The sequence below is a fragment of the Muntiacus reevesi genome, chromosome 2 (genome assembly GCF_963930625.1).
Source record: "Muntiacus reevesi chromosome 2, mMunRee1.1, whole genome shotgun sequence".
Classification (NCBI taxonomy): Eukaryota; Metazoa; Chordata; class Mammalia; order Artiodactyla; family Cervidae; genus Muntiacus; species Muntiacus reevesi.
The window spans coordinates 52,554,570-52,573,767 of record NC_089250.1 but is presented as its reverse complement, the minus strand read 5'-3'; the positions used below and the strand labels follow the sequence as shown (position 1 = coordinate 52,573,767).

Sequence of the window (19,198 nt, the reverse complement as noted above, 5' to 3'; positions counted from 1 at the left end):
CCCCTTCCACCCTGCAGTTGCCAGGCCTGGTAACGGCATCATGCCCTGCCCTTTGCCGTTTGTGCTGGGGGCCGCCACAGGACCACCTTGGCACTGGCTCTGGAGGGAGGAATCAAAGCCTAGGTCCCTAGGTCGCCGACCCCTCCTCCTCGGCGGGCGGGGCTCCGCGGGGCGGGGCCAGACCGACCCTTATAGGACGCGGCCAGAGGCCGCCGCAGCTCCACCGAGACCATGAGAGCTCCGCCGATGACCGCCCTGCTGCTGGCGCTCGTGGCGCGCGGGGCGGTAGCAGACGCCCCCACCTACCCGTGGCGGGACGCAGAGACGGGGGAGTGGCTGGTGTGTGACCAGTGCCCCCCAGGCACCTTTGTGCAGCGGCCTTGCGGCCGGGACAGCCCCACAACGTGCGGCGCGTGCCCGCCGCGCCACTACACGCAATTTTGGAACTACCTGGAGCGCTGCCGCTACTGCAACGTTATCTGCGGGGAGCGCGAGGAGGAGGCGCAGCCGTGCGGGGCCACCCACAACCGCGCCTGCCGCTGTCGGTCCGGTTTCTTCGAGCACGCCGGCTTCTGCCTGGAGCACGCGCCCTGCCCGCCCGGCGCCGGCGTGGCCGCTCCCGGTGGGTGAGGGGCTGGGCGGACCCTCCGCCGAACAGGGACCACTCGGCTCTCCTGACCGCGGCCTCCCCGTCTTATCCTTAGGCACCCCCAGCCAGAACACGCAGTGCCAACCGTGCCCCCCGGGCACCTTCTCCGCCAGCAGCTCGAGCTCGGAGCGGTGTCAGCCGCACCGCAACTGCACGGCCCTGGGCCTGGCCGTCAATGTGCCTGGCTCCCCGTTCCACGACGCCCTGTGCACCAACTGCACGAGCTTCCTGCTCGGCCCGCTGGAGCCGGGGGCGCCGGGTGAGCAGGGGGCGGGATGGGGGTGCTCAGGGCTTATTAACTGGTTCCTGGGAAGGGCTTCCGGAAGCGCGGTGTGGGCGGGCCAGGAGACTATCTGGCTGAGGATTTCAGCACTGGCGGGTGATGCCATTTCCCGCCGGCATTGGGAAACGGGCTTCGAGGGTTTAAACGGTTCGCGGGAGGGCACGGCAGCGAATCATGGCGGGGCCCCTTCGCGTCGCATCCCACTCTCAGCTGTCAGCCCACAAGCCATACTCCTTGTCCGACACGTTTCCTGCGGTCGCCCCGGACCCTCCGGCACGGCTCTCGCCTCGCCATTCATGAGAATGCGGAGACCCCTCCACGGTCCTGTCCTCCCGGGGCGCTGGCACCTAAGTACCTCCTCGTTCCACCTTCCCGCAGGGACCGAGGAGTGTGAGCGCGCCGTGGTCGACTTCGTGGCTTTCCAGGACATCTCCCTCAAGAGACTGCAGCGGCTACAGCAGGCTCTCGCGGATCCCGGGACGCGGAGCCTTCCGCCGCCGCTGAGGGAGGGCCGCGCGGCGCTGCAACGGAGGCTGTGGCAGCAGCTCATGGAGCTCCGCGAATCGCGGCCTGGGACGCTGGGGGTACGGCTGCTGCGGGCGCTGCGCGTGGCCAGACTGCCTGGGCTGGAGCGCAGCATCCGCGAACACTTCCTTCGGGCACGGTGAGCACCCTTCCTAGTATTTGTTCACTGCAATCCGAGCTCCTCGTGCTGCACCGAAGGCGGCTTCGGAACCGACCCCTGCAGCGTAAGGTTATTTTTCATAAAGCCGATTGGTAAACGAGTGTCCAGTCTGCCAGTAAGTGCTCTGCACCCCGGGGAGGGGCACACCTGGGCGCGCTGCCTAGCAGCAGTGCCCTGTTCACTGCCTTCCCTCCCACTGGGACTGACCCGCTCAGGTGGTAGGGTCGCGGGAGAGGACAGCGGGTGACACCCCCCTCTCAAAGTTTCGCTGAGTGATTAAGGAGGTGTGGAGGGAGGGAGGGCGAGTAAGAGTTCAAGGGCTCCACTGTGGAAAAGGCCAAGTCAGAGGAGTCAGCGCCAGTCTATGTGTCCTGAGGTGCCAGGAAGTGTCACCTTCAAGCTGCCCCTCTTTGAGGCTCCACCCTCCTCAAAGCAGCAGGGGATTTCCCAGCAAGGGACTAGCCAAGACCTCCGGGTAGGACAGTGTGTCCCACTCGCTTTCTGGGAAACGACGCTTTTCCCTTCTGGGGCAGGTTCAGATGAGGCCTTGACTCATCAACCTAGGACTCCCAGTCCCAGCAGCCCCTACCAGCCCTGGAGGCTCCTGCCTGACCTCCAGGAAGGGCCCCAGGGAGAGAGGCAGGGTCAAAGCATCCCCTCAATGAGTCACCTCACCTGCAACTGGTGCCCACCCCCAGCCCTGACTCATCCTTTTCCCAGCATCTCCTCCCCAGCTGCCTGGGGAACCTGACCTGCAGTTAAAGCCACCGGGCCTCTGAAGAATGATGGATGGGAGCCACTCCAACTCTTTATTTTGCCCATGGCTAGGCTTCAGAGGGTGTCACCAACTTCCACAAAGGGCCATGTGGGAGGGTCCTGAGGACCAGCCTTGCCTGGAGGGCCTCTGCTCCCAGACACAGGACTGGAAAAGGCCCAGACCTGAGAGCAACCCCCGCCCTCACCACCCAGCTGGGAGCACAGGCCCAGCACACTACTAACCTGGGCTCCTTGGGACCCTGCTGGCCTTCCTCACACCCGGAATTCGTATCTAGGTTATTTTGGGTGGGTGGGTGGGTGGCAGGCAGGCTGGGGGGTGGGGAGCAGATGCCCACTACCAGCACAACCACCTAGCTTTCCCATTTTCACTGGAGATCAAAACAAGGTGGCTGGGCCAGTGGGTGGGGCTCAAAGCCTCCCAGGCATCCTCCTGAAGCTGCATCAGGACAGGGACTGCAAGCCTAGGTCTCCCTCAGGTGACACCAACCCCTCTACCTGACTCCAAGATCAGAGGGCAGAGGCCAAGGATAGTCATAGCTGCCTCCATAGGCATGAGGCACAGAGCAGCCTTAAGGACTATGGAAGGCCCCACAGCTCTGAAAAAACCTATTTCCCAAGCAGCTCCCCACCAAGGTCCCATGCAGGGCCAAACCGGCACGCCTGCTGTGGCAGCAGCTCCAAAAGGAGAGGTGGTCCGCGGGGGCCCCAACCTGGGCCTTGGGCAGGTCTTGGCCTGCTATGGCCATAAGTACTGCTGGTGGCTGGCTGGCATCAGCCAGCCTTACAGAAGCCCCAGCACCCCTTGCAGAAGCTTCCGGATGCCTACGCTTTTCTGGACACAGAAAAATTTGTCTTAGAGAAGAAACAAAGCAAATGGGAGAACCAAAAGGCAAAGCCAACCCAGCCCCCAGGATTGGTGGTGTGGAGCGGGCAGGAGCTCTTCAGGACAAGCGGTGGGCGCACAGGCAGGTGTGCCTACGTGATGTCCCTTTGCCGCGGCGGCCGGTGAACATTCCGCACGACGCACTTCACCATCCACTCAATGCCCTCGCGCACCCCCTTGCTGTGGAGACAACGGACATGAGGCAGGGCTGGCCGTGGCCCCCGATGCCCAGGGTGAACCTCACTCACCCCGTGAGGGCCGAGCAGGCCTGGGTCAGGCAATCCCGCCTGCCGATCTTGGAGGCACAATCGCTGAACGCAGTCTTGATGTCAGGGATGGAGAGGCAAGTCTGGGGGAGGTGAGGCCATGAGGGGCAGGCCTGCCACCCTATTCACCCTCTACCCCTGGAGCAGTTCCCAGAGCTGTGGGGGTAGAGGGCAGGTGGGAAGCTGCATGGCACCTTTCAGGAGGTGTCTTCTGGCTACTGTCTAGGATACCTGCCTGGTGAGCAGCCCCAGGGGGAGACACCCTGGCAGCACAACCCAGATGCTACAGGAACACGCCACCTGCCTGTTCAGGGCCTCCTCCACATGGACGGCTGCCACAAAGCCACCTCTCACCAGTGGTTCATGGAGTGGGGCCAGCACAGCTACTGTGCTCAAGGGCAGCAGACAGGTTGGTGTTAGCAGACTCCCACCCTGAGGTGCTTCTGCCCTTCTTTCCAGAACTTCACCTGGGTCTGCCCAGCAGGAGTTCCCTGGCTACAGAGGAATAGGGCACTGCTGCCTCTGGTGCAGAGGTGCCAGCACAGCAGAAAAACCCAGGGGGTGGGGGTACTCTGTTCACCTGTGGCAGCCACATTCAGGGTAACTGAGGAAGGCAGCAGCCCTCCCCTGGGAGAGGTACCCCATCTGGGGGGAGCAGGAGCCCATTTGGCCTGGGGGCTCACCTCAACATCCTGCTTATTGGCCAGCACCAGGATAGGGACACCGTCCAGCGCCTCGCTTATGACCATCTTCTCTGGGGCGGACAGAGAGGCAGCAGTGAGCGCCCTTCATCCCCCTCCACACAGGTCCCCACATCCCTGCCGACCCCACATGGACATACTTGGCTGGCACCCTCCTGTCCTGGAGTGGCCCAACCTCCCCCCAGCCCAGCTCTGGAATGGGGGCTGTGCAGACGGAACCCTCCCACTCCCCGCATCCCCAGCCTGGCTGGCTGTACCCACCAAACGCCTGTTTGGACTCAGACAGCCGCTCCTCGTCCGTGGAGTCGATGACATAGATGACGCCATGACACTCTGCATAGTACTGGGCAGGAGCAAAACCAGGTGCTGAGCCTCGGGCACCCAGCCATCTCTGGGCAGCCCCCAGCTGGGAGACCCTGCTAGGGTGCTTCCTGGAGGTGGGGCAGAGTGCAGATACACCCCAGACCTGCTGGGACAGGGTGGCCACCTTCCTCACCCACTTCCCAGGTGCTGTGCTCTGAACCCCACTTCAGGATCCACTGCTGAGACCCACCCACACCCCCTGGCCTGAGAGTAGACAGAGGAGAAAGGATGGGGCTCTGGGTACACTTGGGTAAGGGGACCCACTGCAGACAGCAAGGCAGTAGGTATACCAATAGGGGGCCACGGAAGGCCTCCAACATGTTCAGGGCAGCTCTGGCCCCCGCGTGGGACAACAGGGCCAATGACAGAGCCATGCTGGGGAGTTCAGAGCTCTGTAGGCTGGCACCAGCAGGTCAGCCGGTCCTGGGTTCCTGCAGCAGAACCACACAAGAGACCTCCACCCCCCGGACGGACGGACACACACACACCAGAGCCCAGGGTACAGGGAGAGCTATGGGAAGTCAACAGCAGCACGCCTGGGAAAACAGACACATGAAGCAAGGCCTGGTGCGTCCACCTTCTGTCCTGATGTTAAGAGGACAGAAACGCCCACATCGCAGGAGCAGGTGACTGCATCCTTGCCCCTTGTCTCCACCCCAGCTCCTGCCCGGCAAGAGCTCAGGAACTGGGAACACCCGCACATCCCCCAACATGGGTGGCCTTCTGGTCCACAGCCCAACCATGAACCCCAAACCTGGGGCCTCTCTGGCTGGCCTGCTTGGCTGATACGGGATCCAGGAGCTGCAGCCTAACAGTGCAGGCCTCCTAGGCAGACAGGGGCACTGTGGGGTTTGCAGCGAGTCAGTGAGGGAATCACTACTGTGGGCCCCAGGGCCCTGTGGTGGCGGAGAACTTCAACTGGTGTGTGACCTGGCCCCGGCAGATGGGGGCTGGGTCCACCAGTGAGGGGTGACCAGGAAGCCATGGCAGCCGTGAACCCACGGTGCCCACCAGGCCCAGATCCTGAGACTCTCAGGTGCAACCTGGAGAGACAGAGGCCACAAGTCCTCCCTGTGGCATGGTGCCAGAGGGTCCACTGGGTCCACAGACATGGCCGGAAGCCGGCACGTGCAGAGACCTATAGGTACTAGCTCATGCCACGAGCAGAGCTGCTGGGTGCAGGTGAGGCAGTGGAGGTGGGAGTGAAGGTCCACCAGATGGTGTCGGACTGCAAGGGGGCAGGGACAGGCCCCAGGACATGGTCTCAGAACAAGGGGAGAGCAGGAGGCCCACTTTACACCCCCCTGGTGACTCACATGGTTGGGTCATGGTCACCCCTGTGCAGCCCAGTCACCAGAGGCCAGCAAAGCCCCGGCCTGGCAGGGGCCCTTGATGCCATCAGCAGGAGGCAGGGCACCCACTCCATCTCAAGAGTCGGGGAGCATGTGAGAAACCGAGGGCCCATCCTGCCGAGATGGGAGGCTCAGTCCTCTTGAGGAGGCAGTGGCAAGACCATGGCATGAGCAGAAGTGGAAGCTGGGGGCCACCACCAACCACGGAGCTGGCTTCCCCTCAGAAAGAGCCAGTCCCCAGCCAGAGGCACAAGGGCAGCAGAGAAACTTCACTGCCCATGTCCTGGCTGCCATGGTGGGCAATGCGCCCAACACAGGGACCCTTGTTAGCTCCTGGAGGACCCACTCTGACCCACCAGAGCTACCTGAGCATGTCGTAGCTGTCCACCATGGTGACCTGCCAAGGGGACAGGGTCCCAGCCAGCTTGGCCTGACATGGGGCAGCGCCCAAGATGACGCTGCCCCTGGCTAGGCCTTCATCCCCCACAACACTTGCCAGCTGCTAAATTCTGACACACCCTGCCCCTGCTACTCCAAGACCCTGGCCTATAAAGAATGTCAGGTCCCCGTGTGGATCTGAGATTCGAACAAACACCCCCTGACTTCGCCAACTTAAATGGTCACAGAGGGCCTGTCAATGACCTTCTGGTCATGGAATGGAAAGGGTCCTCTTGGCTGGAGGTCAGGACAGGGGGGACACTTTGGGGAGAAGGAGGGGAAAGTGACCAAGGACCTCCTGATGGGGTCAAGCCAGAAACCAAGACTAGGGCATTAGACATCAGAAAGTGCCGGGGTCGTCAGTATCCCTAGAGCTGGGTGAGCCTGTCTGTGCCCCCAGCAGTCCACCGGGCGGGGGAGGGGAAGAGGCTTGTCCCACGCTGCTCTCTGCTGGACCCTGTGCCTGGCAGAGGCTGAGTGAAAGGCTGATTCTGATTCTGAGGTCTAAGAAATGCTTCAAACCCAGGTCGAAAGAAGAGACAGCTGCTGTAAGCCTTGGAGGACATCCTCCCCTCAGTAGGAGGGACCCCATGGGGGAGATTTGGGCCCAGGGGCTGAAGCTGAGAGCCAAACAGGCATTGTGTCTTCCCTGCTCCTCAGGCATCCTTTGTCTCATCTTGTGCTGATAAGCAACAAAATTTCTAAACCTAAAGGAACCAGTGTGTCCCTGCTCTTGGGTGTGTGACTAGGGAACTGAGATAGGGGTGAGCCTCAGGAACCAAGTGGGTCACGGAAGCTGCCAAGAGTAAGGAAAGAAGAGGAATCCTAGGCCTTCTGAGAAAACGAAGGAAGAGAACAAGGTACCACCCGGATAGAGATGGTGCCAGGGAGCCGACGTGGCACCCACCCATCTTACCTTGTCCCACAGAGACTGCAGCTCCTCCTGCCCCCCCAAGTCCCAGAACATCAGGCGGGCCTTTCCCACGTCCACAGTGCCGACTGCGGAGAAGAGACAGGTGAGGCTGCGGTTTTGGTCCCTGACCCACCAGCTCCCAGCTCTCCTGGGAGAAGCAGGCTGAACCTGCGCTCCACAATGCTGGAATCAACGACAGCCGGAGCAGAGGCCTCACCCACGGCCTTTGCACACTGCAGCATCCTCAGGGTTCTGCCTCCAACCCACACCCCCCAAAGGACCCTTACTGTTTAGGCCCACGGTGGTAGTGATTTTGGACAGACTCATCCCCTTGTAGTTCTTGTTGAATCGGGTCTTTGACTGCTCCAAGAAGGTCTAAGGGCCGAGAGAAAAAGGCGTAAGACAAGAATTGCAATAGTTTTCAAACACTCCTCCTGGGGCTTATTTCTTTATAATAAGGCAAAAGAGAACAACGCTTGCCTTTTAAAGCGGCTGGTGGTAACTACCCTATGACCTTAAGTTGGGTTCAGAGTCTGTCTAGGTGGAGAACACGCAGCTAAAAAAAACATCGAAAGGACTGTGGGAGTGGGGGGTGGCGCTGACACGGAGCCGCACTCACCGTCTTCCCGGCGTTGTCCAGACCCAGGATCAGGACGCAGTACTCGTCCTTCTGGAACATGTACTTGTATAGGCCCGACAGCAGCGTGTACATCCTGCCGTGGGCACCCGAGATTGGTCACGAACGAGCCGGCCTGCACCGCGGACAGAGGGTCCCGCTGCCCGCACGGTCGCTCACAGCTGGAGCCCAGGGCCCTCCTGACTCCGCCTCCCCTCCCCTCCTCTCCGCCCGCCTTCGCCTCCGCAACTGCTACAGAATCGGCCCGGCGCTCCTGGTGCCCACACTTCCACTCCGGCCCGGGCAGGGCTCTCTGCTTTCAGGCAGAGGGCAGCCCGTCTCGCCTCGCTTCTCGCCGCTCCCCTGCACGGGCTTCCTTCAGGCTTTGCTCCCCTCAGGTCTCCCTAACCAACGACCGCTTCGCTCCCGGCCCTCCACGAGCGCCTCTCAAGGGGCGGGGCGTCTGAGGGCTGGTGACTGCCCCGGGCAGCCGTGAGGCGGGCGGGCAGCGCGGACAGACTGCGGATCCGTCGCCGAGCCTGAGCCCAGCTCCGCCCACCCGCCTCGATGTACCTGCGACCGCCCGGCCGGGCCGCCAAGCCGGGGAACCGCCTCGCGCCTGACCCACCGACCCCGCGCTAACCCCGCGCGGCGCCTGACGGGACGCGCGCAGGTCGGCCGGGGAGGGGCGGAGCCGTCCCGGCAGCCCCCGCGCCAAATACTTCCGCCGGCGGCGGCGCTCGGGCGGAAGCGCCTGTGGGCTGCAAGGGCGGAAGCGGGACACCGGACGGCTTTGGCCGGTGAGGCCGCCTGGCCGTCTGTGGCGGTGGCCGGGAGACCGCGCGGAGGAGGGCCTGGCCGGGGCGAGGGGGTCTGGGCGACGGGGCCTTGGCCCGAGGTTGCTGGCCGAGCGGAGACGGGCGGCGCGAGGCCGCAGGGGTGGGCCCGGCCGGGGACACTAGACTTGGACGCATAGACCCCGGAAGAGCTTGAAGGCAGCTCTCGGGAAGGGAATCGAGGCCGTGGGGCCAGCGGCCAAGGGCCAGCTTTGGCTCCTCCTCTCGGAGCTTGAAATCTCTCCAGGACCAAACGAAGAGACTGCTGTTCACGGTTGTTCAGGCTGTCCACCGAGGGTTGCGGTCGGCCAGCGCTCAGTGCCGGCGTTGCGGGGGCCGTCGGCCCCAGACTCATCTGGCTTCTCTTCTCCGCAGCTCTGGCTCCCACGCCTCTCCTCTGAGGACCCACAGACCCAGCCCCGTAGGCCCGGGAAATCGGCCCCTCCTGGCAGGATGGACGAGGAGAGCCTGCAGACCGCCCTCCGGACCTACGACGCGCAGCTGCAGCAGGTGGAGCTGGCCCTGGGCGCTGGCCTGGATCCCTCGGAGCTGGCCGACCTGCGCCAGCTGCAGGGGGACCTGAAGGAGCTGATCGAGCTCACTGAGGCCAGCCTGGTGTCGGTCAGGAAGAGCAAGCTGCTGGCGGCGCTGGATGGAGAGCACCTAGCCCAGGAGAATGCTGAGCCTTTGGCTTTCCAGAATACCATCGCGGAGACGGTGGAGGTGCCAGTAGCCCCCGGCGCAGAACTGGAGACTGTTCCTTCGAGAGAGACTGGGCCAGGACCCACGGAGCCTGGGCAGGAGGAGGACGAGGGGGAGGACGAGGAGGGCGGGGCAGCACTGAGTGGGAGAAAGGTGAACGCCCCTTACTACAGTGCCTGGGGCACCCTGGAGTATCACAACGCCATGATCGTGGGCACCGAGGAGGCGGACGACGGCTCCCCGGGCGTGCGCGTGCTCTATCTCTACCCCACTCACAAGTCCCTGAAGCCCTGCCCGTTCTTCCTGGAGGGGAAGTGCCGCTTCCAGGAAAACTGCAGGTAAGGCCTGAGTTCCCTAGGCCCCTGGCAATGGTGGGGGGAGGGGTGGGGGGGCGCGGGGACTTGGGGACAGAACCTTTGCAGTTCTTTGCAGTTTTGTTTTTGTTGGCCGAGCAAAACGCTGAGAAGAAGAGAACTTTATAGGGGCAGGGGGTTCTTCTAGCAGTATCTTTGTTAAGGGGTCTTCTTGGCTTTTCCCCAGGTATGTCAGAAGTAAGAAGGGCTTATGTTGAAAAGAATGGAGCCTCCCCCCCCCCCACACCAGTGACCTGTCATATGCTTCACCGTGAAACTTCTAAAATGTACTTATATTTTAGATATTTTATTAGAGAAGTTGTCAAACACACAGGTAACTAGGGAGAGTAGCATAGAGACTGCTCACACTGTCGTGGTAGGTCAATGTTTTGCTAATCTTGTATCCTTTATTCTTGCCCCTGGAGTATTCTAAAGCAGGTTGTAGGACTTACCGGGCATTTTGCCTGTAAGTACTTCAGGATGCCCACTTACCTAAGAGACGAGGATGTTATGTTAAAAATACCTCCGTGTCACTGTCACACCTCACCAACTTAACAGCAAGACCTTGTTCGTATTTAATCACGAATGTTGTGATGATGTTGCGTTTTCCCTACGCACATTAAGTTTAATCTTGCTTCTTTTTCCCTTCCAAGGAATATTTCCTGAGATTTCTAGTAGATGATTTTCTTCTTCAGTCAGTTCAGTTCAATTCAGCCACTCAGTCATGTCCGACTCTTTAGGCGACCCCATGAATCGCAGCATGCCAGGCCTTCCTGTCCATCACCAACTCCTGGAGTTTACTCAAACTCATGTCCATGGAGTCGGTGATGCCATCCAGCCATCTCATCCTCTGTCGTCCCCTTCTCCTCCTGCCCCCAATCCCTCCCAGCATCAGGGTCTTTTCCAATGAGTCAGCTCTTCCCATGAGGTGGCCAAAGTATTGGAGTTTCAGCTTTAGAATCAGTCCTTCCAATGAACACCCAGGACTGATCTCTTTTAGGATCGACTGGTTGGATCTCCTTATACTCCAAGGAACTCTCAAGAGTCTTCTCCAACACCACAGTTCAAAAGCATCAATTTTTCAGCGCTCAGCTTTCTTCATAGTCCAACTCTCACATCCATACATGACCACTGGAAAAACCATAGCATTGACTAGGTGGACCTTTGTTGGCAAAGTAATGTCTCTGCTTTTTAATATGCTGTCTAGGTTGGTCATAACTTTCCTCCCAAGGAGTAAGCGTCTTTTAATTTCATGGCTGCAGTCACCATCTGCAGTGATTTTGGAGCCCCCAAAAATAAAGTCTGACACTGTTTCCCCATCTATTTCCCATGAAGTAATGGTCCAGAGTAACTATTCAATATCTTCAGTTGTTTGGTTATGTTATTTATAGATTTTTGCTGGGCCCGGAGTCTTAATTTGATGTAGTTCCCCTTTTTTCCTTTTTCCCCATGAGTTTTGTGAAAAATGTAGTGTACATACAGGAAAGTGCATGAATCAGTCATAAGCTTCCTTGAGCTTTCACAGCGTGGGTGATGCCTTGTCCCCTAGCAGACAGTTAAGGAGCAGAGCAGGGAGCCCTTCATCCTTCCTGCCATGGTCCCTCTGGAGGATTCCTCCCCATCCCTGTGCCACGTCCCATGTGGGGATGAGAACTGACGTATCCTTGTGCTTCTTCCTCTGGGCAGCTCTGTTCCAGGGGTTTCACGCGTATTCACTCACCTGGCAGCAAGCCCGCCAGGTAGGCCCTGCAGCTGCTGTGGTTGCTGGACCCCCGAGGGGCAGCCCGGCTCTGAAATGCTGCTGCTGCTGTCAGCTTCAGGCCCGACCCATGCAGCCCACCAACCCCACCACCACCCAGGTGTCACAGTTGTGTTGTTGCGTTTACTTTGGATTTTTAAAATTTACTTAATTAAAATTTTATTGTAAAGATAAAGTACTGTTGAAGCGCCCTGGGACCCGCCTTTCTATCCTCCTCTCCCGAGAGGCTTGTCACAACTATGATGAGCATAGAGTGTGAATCCTTTACAGGCACGTGTGTCTGTGAACAGAATATTCTTGTGCTTTATTTTCTAATTAAACTGTGTTGTACAGCCTGCTTTGTTTTGCAACTTGCTATTCTCAATGAGCATGTCTGGGAGAGACGTTCACATTGATATTTATAGGACTGTTTTGTGCATTTTAACTGCTATTATTTTTCCTCATTAATATGCCATATTTTATTCTGTCTTCTGGTGCTTCCCGTTTTTATTTACTAAAAAGAACACACTGTGAAAATCCTAGTACACATCTTTTGTCTCTGTTGAGAATGTCCCCAGTGTGGATGGCGCCTTTTCTTTCCTTGTGCGCTGTCTGCTTCTAAGTCCCTGATCTGCTCTGTCGTAGTCACCCTAGTCACTGTTGGTCACGTTCTCTGACTTGCGGATTCGTACCCACTGGGAGTGAAGAGGTGGTCTTGATTGAACTTGTATTTCCTCGATTATTAGCAAGATTGAACATTTCTTCATATGTCTGTTCTAACTTTATTGCCGTGTTTCAGTATCCTTATCCATAAAATAGAGAGGAGCTTGTCTTTCGCAGTTGTTGAGAGGGTGGAATGCATTAATATGCGTTAAAAAAACAGTACCTGACATGCAATAAGGACACAGTGGACTTAAAATTTTTATCTTGTTGTGAAAAAGGTCAAATCCAGTAAGTAAAGACAGCACGAGGGATCACTGTAACACTCGAGTACTCAGCTGAAAACTACAAAGCTGCCAGTTACCCTGGGGTCCTCTGTGCCTCAGGCCAAACAAAGCTTTCTCCCTCTTCCAAAAAGAACCACCACCCCGGCCTTTATGATAATCGCCTCCTTGTGTTCCTTGTGGCATATCACTTAGATACGGCTGAGGTGTAAATGTTGCACTTTAATCTTGCTCACGTCTCAAGGCTGCTGTCTGAATCTGACCATGTACCCCCACCCCTGCCTTTCCTGAACTCCCAGTTTCACTGTTGAAGGGCCAGACCCTCTGACTCTGACCATCACCCACCGCCCTGGTGCAGCCCAGCACATTCTTGCGGTGACCGAAGGCTGGCAGCTGGATCCTGGGACCTGCTCACTCTCGGGGCCCCACCTGGGCACGACTCAGCTCTCTGCCGCTTCTCGCAGCACGTGATGCTCAGTGCCTGGATCTGCTGGTATGATGTGGATTACAACAAGGAGCTTTCAGCTCCATCAGCTCATTTACCAGCTGGGCTGTTTCAGAGACACCTCTCCTCCTGTAGAAGCTGGCTAGGTAGTGGGACAGATTGTATAGAAAAGGCAGGATAATGCCTGATGTTTCTGTTTTGTTTGCTTAGTTTCCAAGATAACAAATTGGTTCTCTTTCATCCTGAGGTAATAAATTCACTTTAAAAAATATTTAATATCCTTGTGAACTGATGGACCTAGATGCATTTGATAAATTTCAATTCACTGAAATACTGAATTTTATTGAAACTCAAGCTGTCCCACCCTTGCCAGGTGCAGCCTTTTCATGTTGGCTCCTCGCCCTCTTGACACGGTCCCGGAAATCAGGATTCCCCACCCTCGCCTGTGCTCTTCCTGCCACAGACCTGAAAGCAGCCAAGTCTCTGAGAAGCCCTGGTTTCTTTTAGTGGCAGATGCTGTTTCAAGATTCACAGTGGAGGCCTTGGGAGGCAATTCATTGCAGGGGGCTCAATTCTAGGTCTCTTCAGCAGACAGAGCTAGGAAGTGCAGGTGGACACACGCTAATGTCTGTGTTAGTGCATCTGTATGTTCAAGGACGAGTGCCTAATGAGTTCATACTGATTTCTTAATCTTTTCTGGATTGCATCTGTATATCCTTCTCTCCCTCAGGACTCTGGCCCTCAAGGACCAATGTCCCATAATTAACTTGTTTTATCCCATTCTGCATACACAGGACACTCTCAGAACAACATTCATTCTTCAGTTATGATGACTGAAAACTGTTTAAAGTGTTTTGACGTGTACCTCCCATTCTCCCTGCCATCTGACTGCACTAGACCTGCACAGTTGGCTCTCATGGCTGTCTCAGCCCATTGTCTCCCTTCACACTCAGCCTTAGTTCTGGAAGGAACTTAACATCTCCTGCTCCCATCTACCTGTCTGTCAGGGTCTTCTTAGTAGTGTTAGTTGTCTGAGACTCATTTTCTGGTAGGTTCTTTAGGAAGGGCTCACAGGAATAACATCTGTAGAGACCTAGCATGTCTGTTAGGCTCTGGTTGTGTCTTTCATGAAGACACAGTTCAGCAGTTTTGATGAACATGTATATGATTCTTGGTTCACGTTGCTTTCCTTGAATATTTCATATAACTTACTCGATTTTGACATAAAATATTGTTAAAGCTTTTTTTTCCCTTGTAAATTACATGCTCTAATGGTATGATGTGAGGATCCAACTTTATTCATTTGCATGTGGGTATCCACTTTCCTGGGGCTTCCCAGGTGGCTCAGTGGTATAGAATCTACCTGCCAATGCAGGAGCCATAGGAGATGCGAGCTCGATCTCTGCATTGGGAAGATCCCCTTGAGGAGGAAATGGTAACCCACTCCAGTATTCTTTCCTGGGAAATGCCATAGACAGAGGAGCATGGCAGGCTACAGTCCTTGGGGGCGCAAAGAATCAGATACGACTGAGCACAGCACATATGTACAATTACGTCATTGACGAACAGAGATACTTTTGCCTATTCTCTTCCAATTTGGCTGGCTTTTATTCCTTTTTCTTGTTTAACTGCCCCGCCTAAAACTTCCAGTACTGTACTGAAGGCAAGTGGCGGGAGCACTTCCTGTCTGGTTCCTGATCTTAGGGGAAAGTACCCCTCCTCCCCTTCTTGAGTGTGATGTGAACTGTGGGTTTTCCGTAGATGCTGTTTACAGGTTGAAGTCGTTGGTTTTTTTCTAGGTGTCTTTTCTATATCAGTTGATATGCTGGTGTTCTGTTGATGTGCTGTGTTTCATTGAATGGCTTTCACCTGTTGAACCACCCTTGCATTCCTGGGATAAACCACAGTTATGATGTGTGCTTATCCTAAATGCTTGTTTTCTCATTCATGTGTTTACTTATTATTCTAAAGGGTGTTATTAATAAATAATTATAATTATTCACAAATAATTATAATTATTCATAAATCATAAGCACTACTCATAAATGTTGTGAGGTAGATGATTAAGTGGGGGTGTTTCTGGGGGTTTGAGTCTGGGAAACATTTTAAATTTTTTCCTTTTGAAATCTGTAGTCTGTCTTTTCCTGCCTCTTTAATAACACCTCCTCTGTCCTGCGTGGATTTTGTCACGTGAGAGGCTTTTCCTGGGTGCCCTTCATTCCATTGGTCAGTCTGCCTGTGCTCTTAGTTGACACTGATTTCATGCACATGCCATTAACTACTCCCATGGTTGGGAACTTTGGTTATTTCTGAGTCTTCCATGTTTGGTTCATACCCTTCTAGCTCAATCTTTGCACAGTCCACCATATGCAAAGTCCACCATACTTTTTTAGGGTCATTTCATAGAAGCATTTGCTGGCTTAAGGAGGACACCAAAATTTAGAGCTTCTAAGAGTACTGAAGATTTTTGCAGGGAGGTTTATTGGCGGTGTCTGGATGTGTTGAGAAGGAGTTTGGCCAAATTCCCCCTGGGTCTGGGTCACATTCCTTGGCTGAACAGGACTCTTCAACCACCGTGCCCGCCAAAAGACATGTGGACTGGTCTTGCATCTGCTGGTGCCACTGGTCACTGGCAGTACCCTGGGTGCCTGAGGACGGGCAGGGGTGAGAAGGAACTGCTCAGAACCCCACCCAGGAAGGTGACTGAAATGCCTTCTCTCCCCTCCTTTCTCCCCACAGTCTCCCCACGCGAGACTGGCTGTGTGTTGGAGCCGGGGCCTGTCTTTGCTTGCTCTTGTAGGTTAGAACGCTTCCTCCCTGAAATGGGGGCACTGCAGGAGATGTGTGTCTGGTGCCTTCATGTCTTTATTTGGCCAAGTTCAAAGTTGCAGCCCTCTGTTCCCATACTTCCTGTCCCACCTCCTCTCTCCTGGTTTTCGTTTTGGTTTCACTGCTTCAGTGACACCTAGAAGACAAGGCAGCACCATTACAACCAGGTCCTCCTAGTTGGTTGGGGAGGACTTAGTCCTGCAAGTGAAGCAAGCAGACCCCCTGTCTTGATGACCTGTTGTGTCCAGTGGAGAGGTGCTGGGGAACTGTTGTCACAAGTGTGTCTCCCAGCCATGTGTGCCTGTGTGTGCGTGACAACCCAGGAGGCTGGAGAGTAACCAGAAGCATTTAGTCCTTAGGGAACCCAGGTCCATCTGAAAGTGAGAGCACAAGCACAGTATGTGTGTCCATACATGTACGTGTGTACACACATGTGCATACACGTGTTTGTGTGCTTGTGTGTAGTAAGTGTGTGTGCGCCTGTGTATGGTGCATGTGTGAATCTGTGTGCCTCTTTGTGTGTACATACATGTGTGCATGAGTGCACGCATATGTTTGCCTGTGTGTATATGTATGCATGTATAGGTATGAGTGTGTGTGCATATTTATACACATGTTCAGTGTATACATCTGGGTGTGTGTACATGTGTGGGTGTGTTTCATGTGTATACATGTGTTCAGTGTATTTGTGTGTAGGCGTGTGTATGTGTGTGTATACGTGTTGAGTGTATATGTGTGGGTGTGTGTACGTATATGTGTGGGTGTTGCATGTGTATACATGTTGTGTTCAGTGTATATGTGTGGGCCTGTGTACGTGTGTGTGGGTGTTGCATGTGTCTGTATACGTTGTGTTCAGCATATATGTGTGGGCCTGCGTGTGTGGATGTGTTGCATGTGTTTGTGTACATGTTGTGTTCAGTGTATATGTGTGGGCCTGTGTACGTGTGTGGGGGGGTGTTGCATGTGTCTGTATACGTTGTGTTCAGTGCGGATGCACATGATTGTGTGTCACGTGCGAGTCTGTGGATGTCCGTGTGGACGCGTGTGTCCCTCTGCATCCGTCTCCCCACCGGGTGGTGTCCGGGCAGGTAGACTGGAGTCTCCGGGCTTGTGGGACCCTGATGGCCGTCTGAGCTATGCGGCCCTCTCTGCAGGTTCTCGCACGGGCAGGTAGTCTCAGTGGACGAGCTGCGCCCCTTCCAGGACCCGGACCTGAGCTCCCTGCAGGCCGGCTCTGCATGTCTGGCCAAGCGGCAGGATGGTCTGTGGTACCCAGCACAGATCACTGGTGAGGCTGCCCCAGGGCCTCCCTGATGGGCCCTTCCCAGGAAGTCCTCTCTATGTGTTACATGTGTTAGTCCTGCATGACTACTCCTCTGGGTGGGTGTTGGGGTCCCACCCCACACATGAGAAGAGCAAGGCCCCTTGGTCTTGGCCCCACCCTGCTCCCACCTTCCAGAGCGGCTACTTCCATGTGTTGCCCTGCTGCCTCTGTGCCCCTCCAGATGTAGACAGCGGCTACTACACGGTCAAGTTTGACTCTCTGCTGTTGAAAGAGGCCGTGGTGGAGGGGGACAGCATCCTGCCCCCACTGCGCACAGAGCCTGCAGGGTCCTCTGACTCGGACAGCAGTGATGCAGATGACTCCAGCTATGCTCGAGGTATGGCTGCTGCCACCCGCAAGAGGCTCCCGGCTGGCAGGGCCCACACTGTGGTCAGTACAAGGACGCACTCCCGGGGAGACGAGGGTGTGTGATGGATCTGGGGCACGTACAGAGACCCACAAACGCAGAAACCATAGTCCCACGCAAACCACAGGAGGGAATGGGACGCACAGGAAGGGACAGCTTCCTGCAAGGTGCTGGGACCTGTTGGCTGGATGAAGGATTAACTGTCAGTGTCTGGCCTCCCCTCAGGGGTGGGGGTGCCCTCATGGGGTCTGTTAGCCACATTGTCCATACTGATGGCAAGGAGGACTGCTCTCCACAAGGAAACAGAGAGCGTGGAAGGGAGCCATCCTGTGACCAGGTCTTGGAGACAGCCGGGCTCTGCCTTCTGCTCGTGCCACACGTCCTGGGCAGGGAGCTGGGGATGCAGAGGGGCGGCCATGCAGAGCTGTGCAGAGCTGATCTCTTGAGTTAGCCTTGGCTGGAGCCCAGGATGCCCTGCATCCATCTGGGTTAAGCCACTGCCCTCTGATGCCTGCAGTGGTGGAACCTGGTGCTGCCAACCCCGGGACCTGCAGCTCCGCTTTTGCCGGCTGGGAGGTACACACGCGCGGCATTGGCTCCAGGCTCCTCGCCAAGATGGGCTACGAGTTTGGCAAGGGTGAGTGCACGTGTGCTGCATGGGGACAGGAGAGACTCCCCGTCATGGCCCAGGGGTCCAGTGGCAATGCCAGCCTGGTGTTCCCCTAGGTCTGGGCCGGCATGCAGAGGGCCGGGTGGAGCCCGTCCATGCTGTGGTGCTGCCACGCGGGAAGTCGCTGGACCAGTGTGCAGAGATCCTGCAGAAGAGAACCCAGGGTGGCCAGGCTGGCGTCAGCAAACCCCCAAAGTGCCGGAGCAGAGGGGGTGGAGCTGGGGGCCGCCCACCTCCTCGCAGTGTGTTCGACTTCCTAAATGAAAAGCTGAAAGGCGAGGTTCCAGGGGCCCCGGAGGTGGGGCCAGCGCCCCCTGGGAGGAGCGGCAAGGAGGTGTACCATGCCAGCAGGAGTACCAAACGGGCCCTGAGCCTGCGGCTCCTCCAGACTGAGGAAAAGATTGAGCAGACCCAGCGAGCCATCCGTGGCATCCAGGAGGCCCTTGCCCGCAATGCTGGCCGGTACGTGTGGCCCTGCCCCAGGCGCCTCACCCCTGCCCAGGTTCCCCTGAGAGTTCGGGGGCAGTGGGCCAGGTCTGAGGAGGGACTGGAGGGGGACAGCAGTGCTGAATGTGGGTCCCTCCCCAGGCACAGTGTGACAACGGCCCAGCTGCAGGAGAAGCTGGCAGGAGCCCAGCGGCAGCTGGGGCAGCTCCGGGCCCAGGAGGCGGGCCTACAGCGGGAACAGAGGAAGGCCGACACCCACAAAAAGATGACTGAGTTCTAGACCCCTGCACGTGTTGCAGACGGAACTGAGGGGCCTCAGCTCCTGCTGCCCTTGGGCAGACAGCGGGGATGCCACCCGAAGGGCCAGCCTGCTCTGTGGCTACACCCCTCAGAGGGCCTTCTTGCTGGCCTCAGGCATGTGGACACTGCTGAACAGAGACGGGCTACAGGGGCCCCTTCCTGATGCTTCCCTGCCCACTGAGTCCACCTGCCAGTGTCCTAGGGCATCTCGTGAGCAAAGACATTAAAGTGACTTTGTCGCACTGTCTGATTTCATCAGAGGCTCAACTGGCTGTGGGGTCCTTAGGGAGTAGGGGTCTTTGTGCCAGGTCACAGGG

The 19,198-nt window shown here is 56.8% G+C and overlaps 3 protein-coding genes across 7 annotated transcripts; 2 read left to right on the top strand and 1 right to left on the bottom strand.

Annotated features, from left to right (window-relative positions):
* The first annotated feature begins 81 nt into the window (after positions 1-81).
* On the top strand, positions 82-1,734 carry TNFRSF6B (TNF receptor superfamily member 6b). Its single transcript, XM_065921624.1, has 3 exons — positions 82-622; positions 705-908; positions 1,311-1,734. The coding sequence occupies exons 1-3, from the start codon at positions 232-234 to the stop codon at positions 1,598-1,600; spliced, it is 885 nt and encodes a 294-aa protein (XP_065777696.1). The 5' UTR covers positions 82-231; the 3' UTR covers positions 1,601-1,734.
* A 659-nt stretch (positions 1,735-2,393) lies between these two features.
* Positions 2,394-8,623, bottom strand: ARFRP1 (ADP ribosylation factor related protein 1). 3 transcript variants are annotated; one of them, XM_065921626.1, is made up of 8 exons: positions 8,500-8,623; positions 7,930-8,023; positions 7,598-7,685; positions 7,314-7,396; positions 4,506-4,587; positions 4,227-4,297; positions 3,526-3,626; positions 2,394-3,457 (listed from the first exon to the last, which is right to left on the bottom strand). In XM_065921626.1, the coding sequence occupies exons 2-8, from the start codon at positions 8,020-8,022 to the stop codon at positions 3,370-3,372; spliced, it is 606 nt and encodes a 201-aa protein (XP_065777698.1). In that variant the 5' UTR covers position 8,023; positions 8,500-8,623; the 3' UTR covers positions 2,394-3,369. The 3 variants fall into 3 exon arrangements, 2 of the variants coding, with proteins under 2 accessions (XP_065777698.1, XP_065777697.1); XM_065921625.1 differs by having other exon boundaries at positions 7,930-8,062; positions 8,500-8,608; XR_010661467.1 differs by having other exon boundaries at positions 3,421-3,457; positions 4,227-4,292; positions 7,930-8,564.
* Positions 7,395-19,136, top strand: ZGPAT (zinc finger CCCH-type and G-patch domain containing). Of its 3 annotated transcripts, none has more exons than XM_065921620.1 (7): positions 7,395-7,413; positions 9,138-9,802; positions 16,928-17,061; positions 17,279-17,434; positions 17,982-18,101; positions 18,191-18,596; positions 18,723-19,136. In XM_065921620.1, exons 2-7 carry the CDS (start codon positions 9,216-9,218, stop codon positions 18,859-18,861), a joined length of 1,542 nt encoding a protein of 513 aa, XP_065777692.1. In that variant the 5' UTR covers positions 7,395-7,413; positions 9,138-9,215; the 3' UTR covers positions 18,862-19,136. The 3 variants fall into 3 exon arrangements, with proteins under 3 accessions (XP_065777692.1, XP_065777690.1, XP_065777691.1); XM_065921618.1 differs by lacking the exon at positions 7,395-7,413 and adding an exon at positions 8,632-8,726; XM_065921619.1 differs by lacking the exon at positions 7,395-7,413 and adding an exon at positions 8,737-9,036.
* Positions 19,137-19,198: the final 62 nt, after the last annotated feature.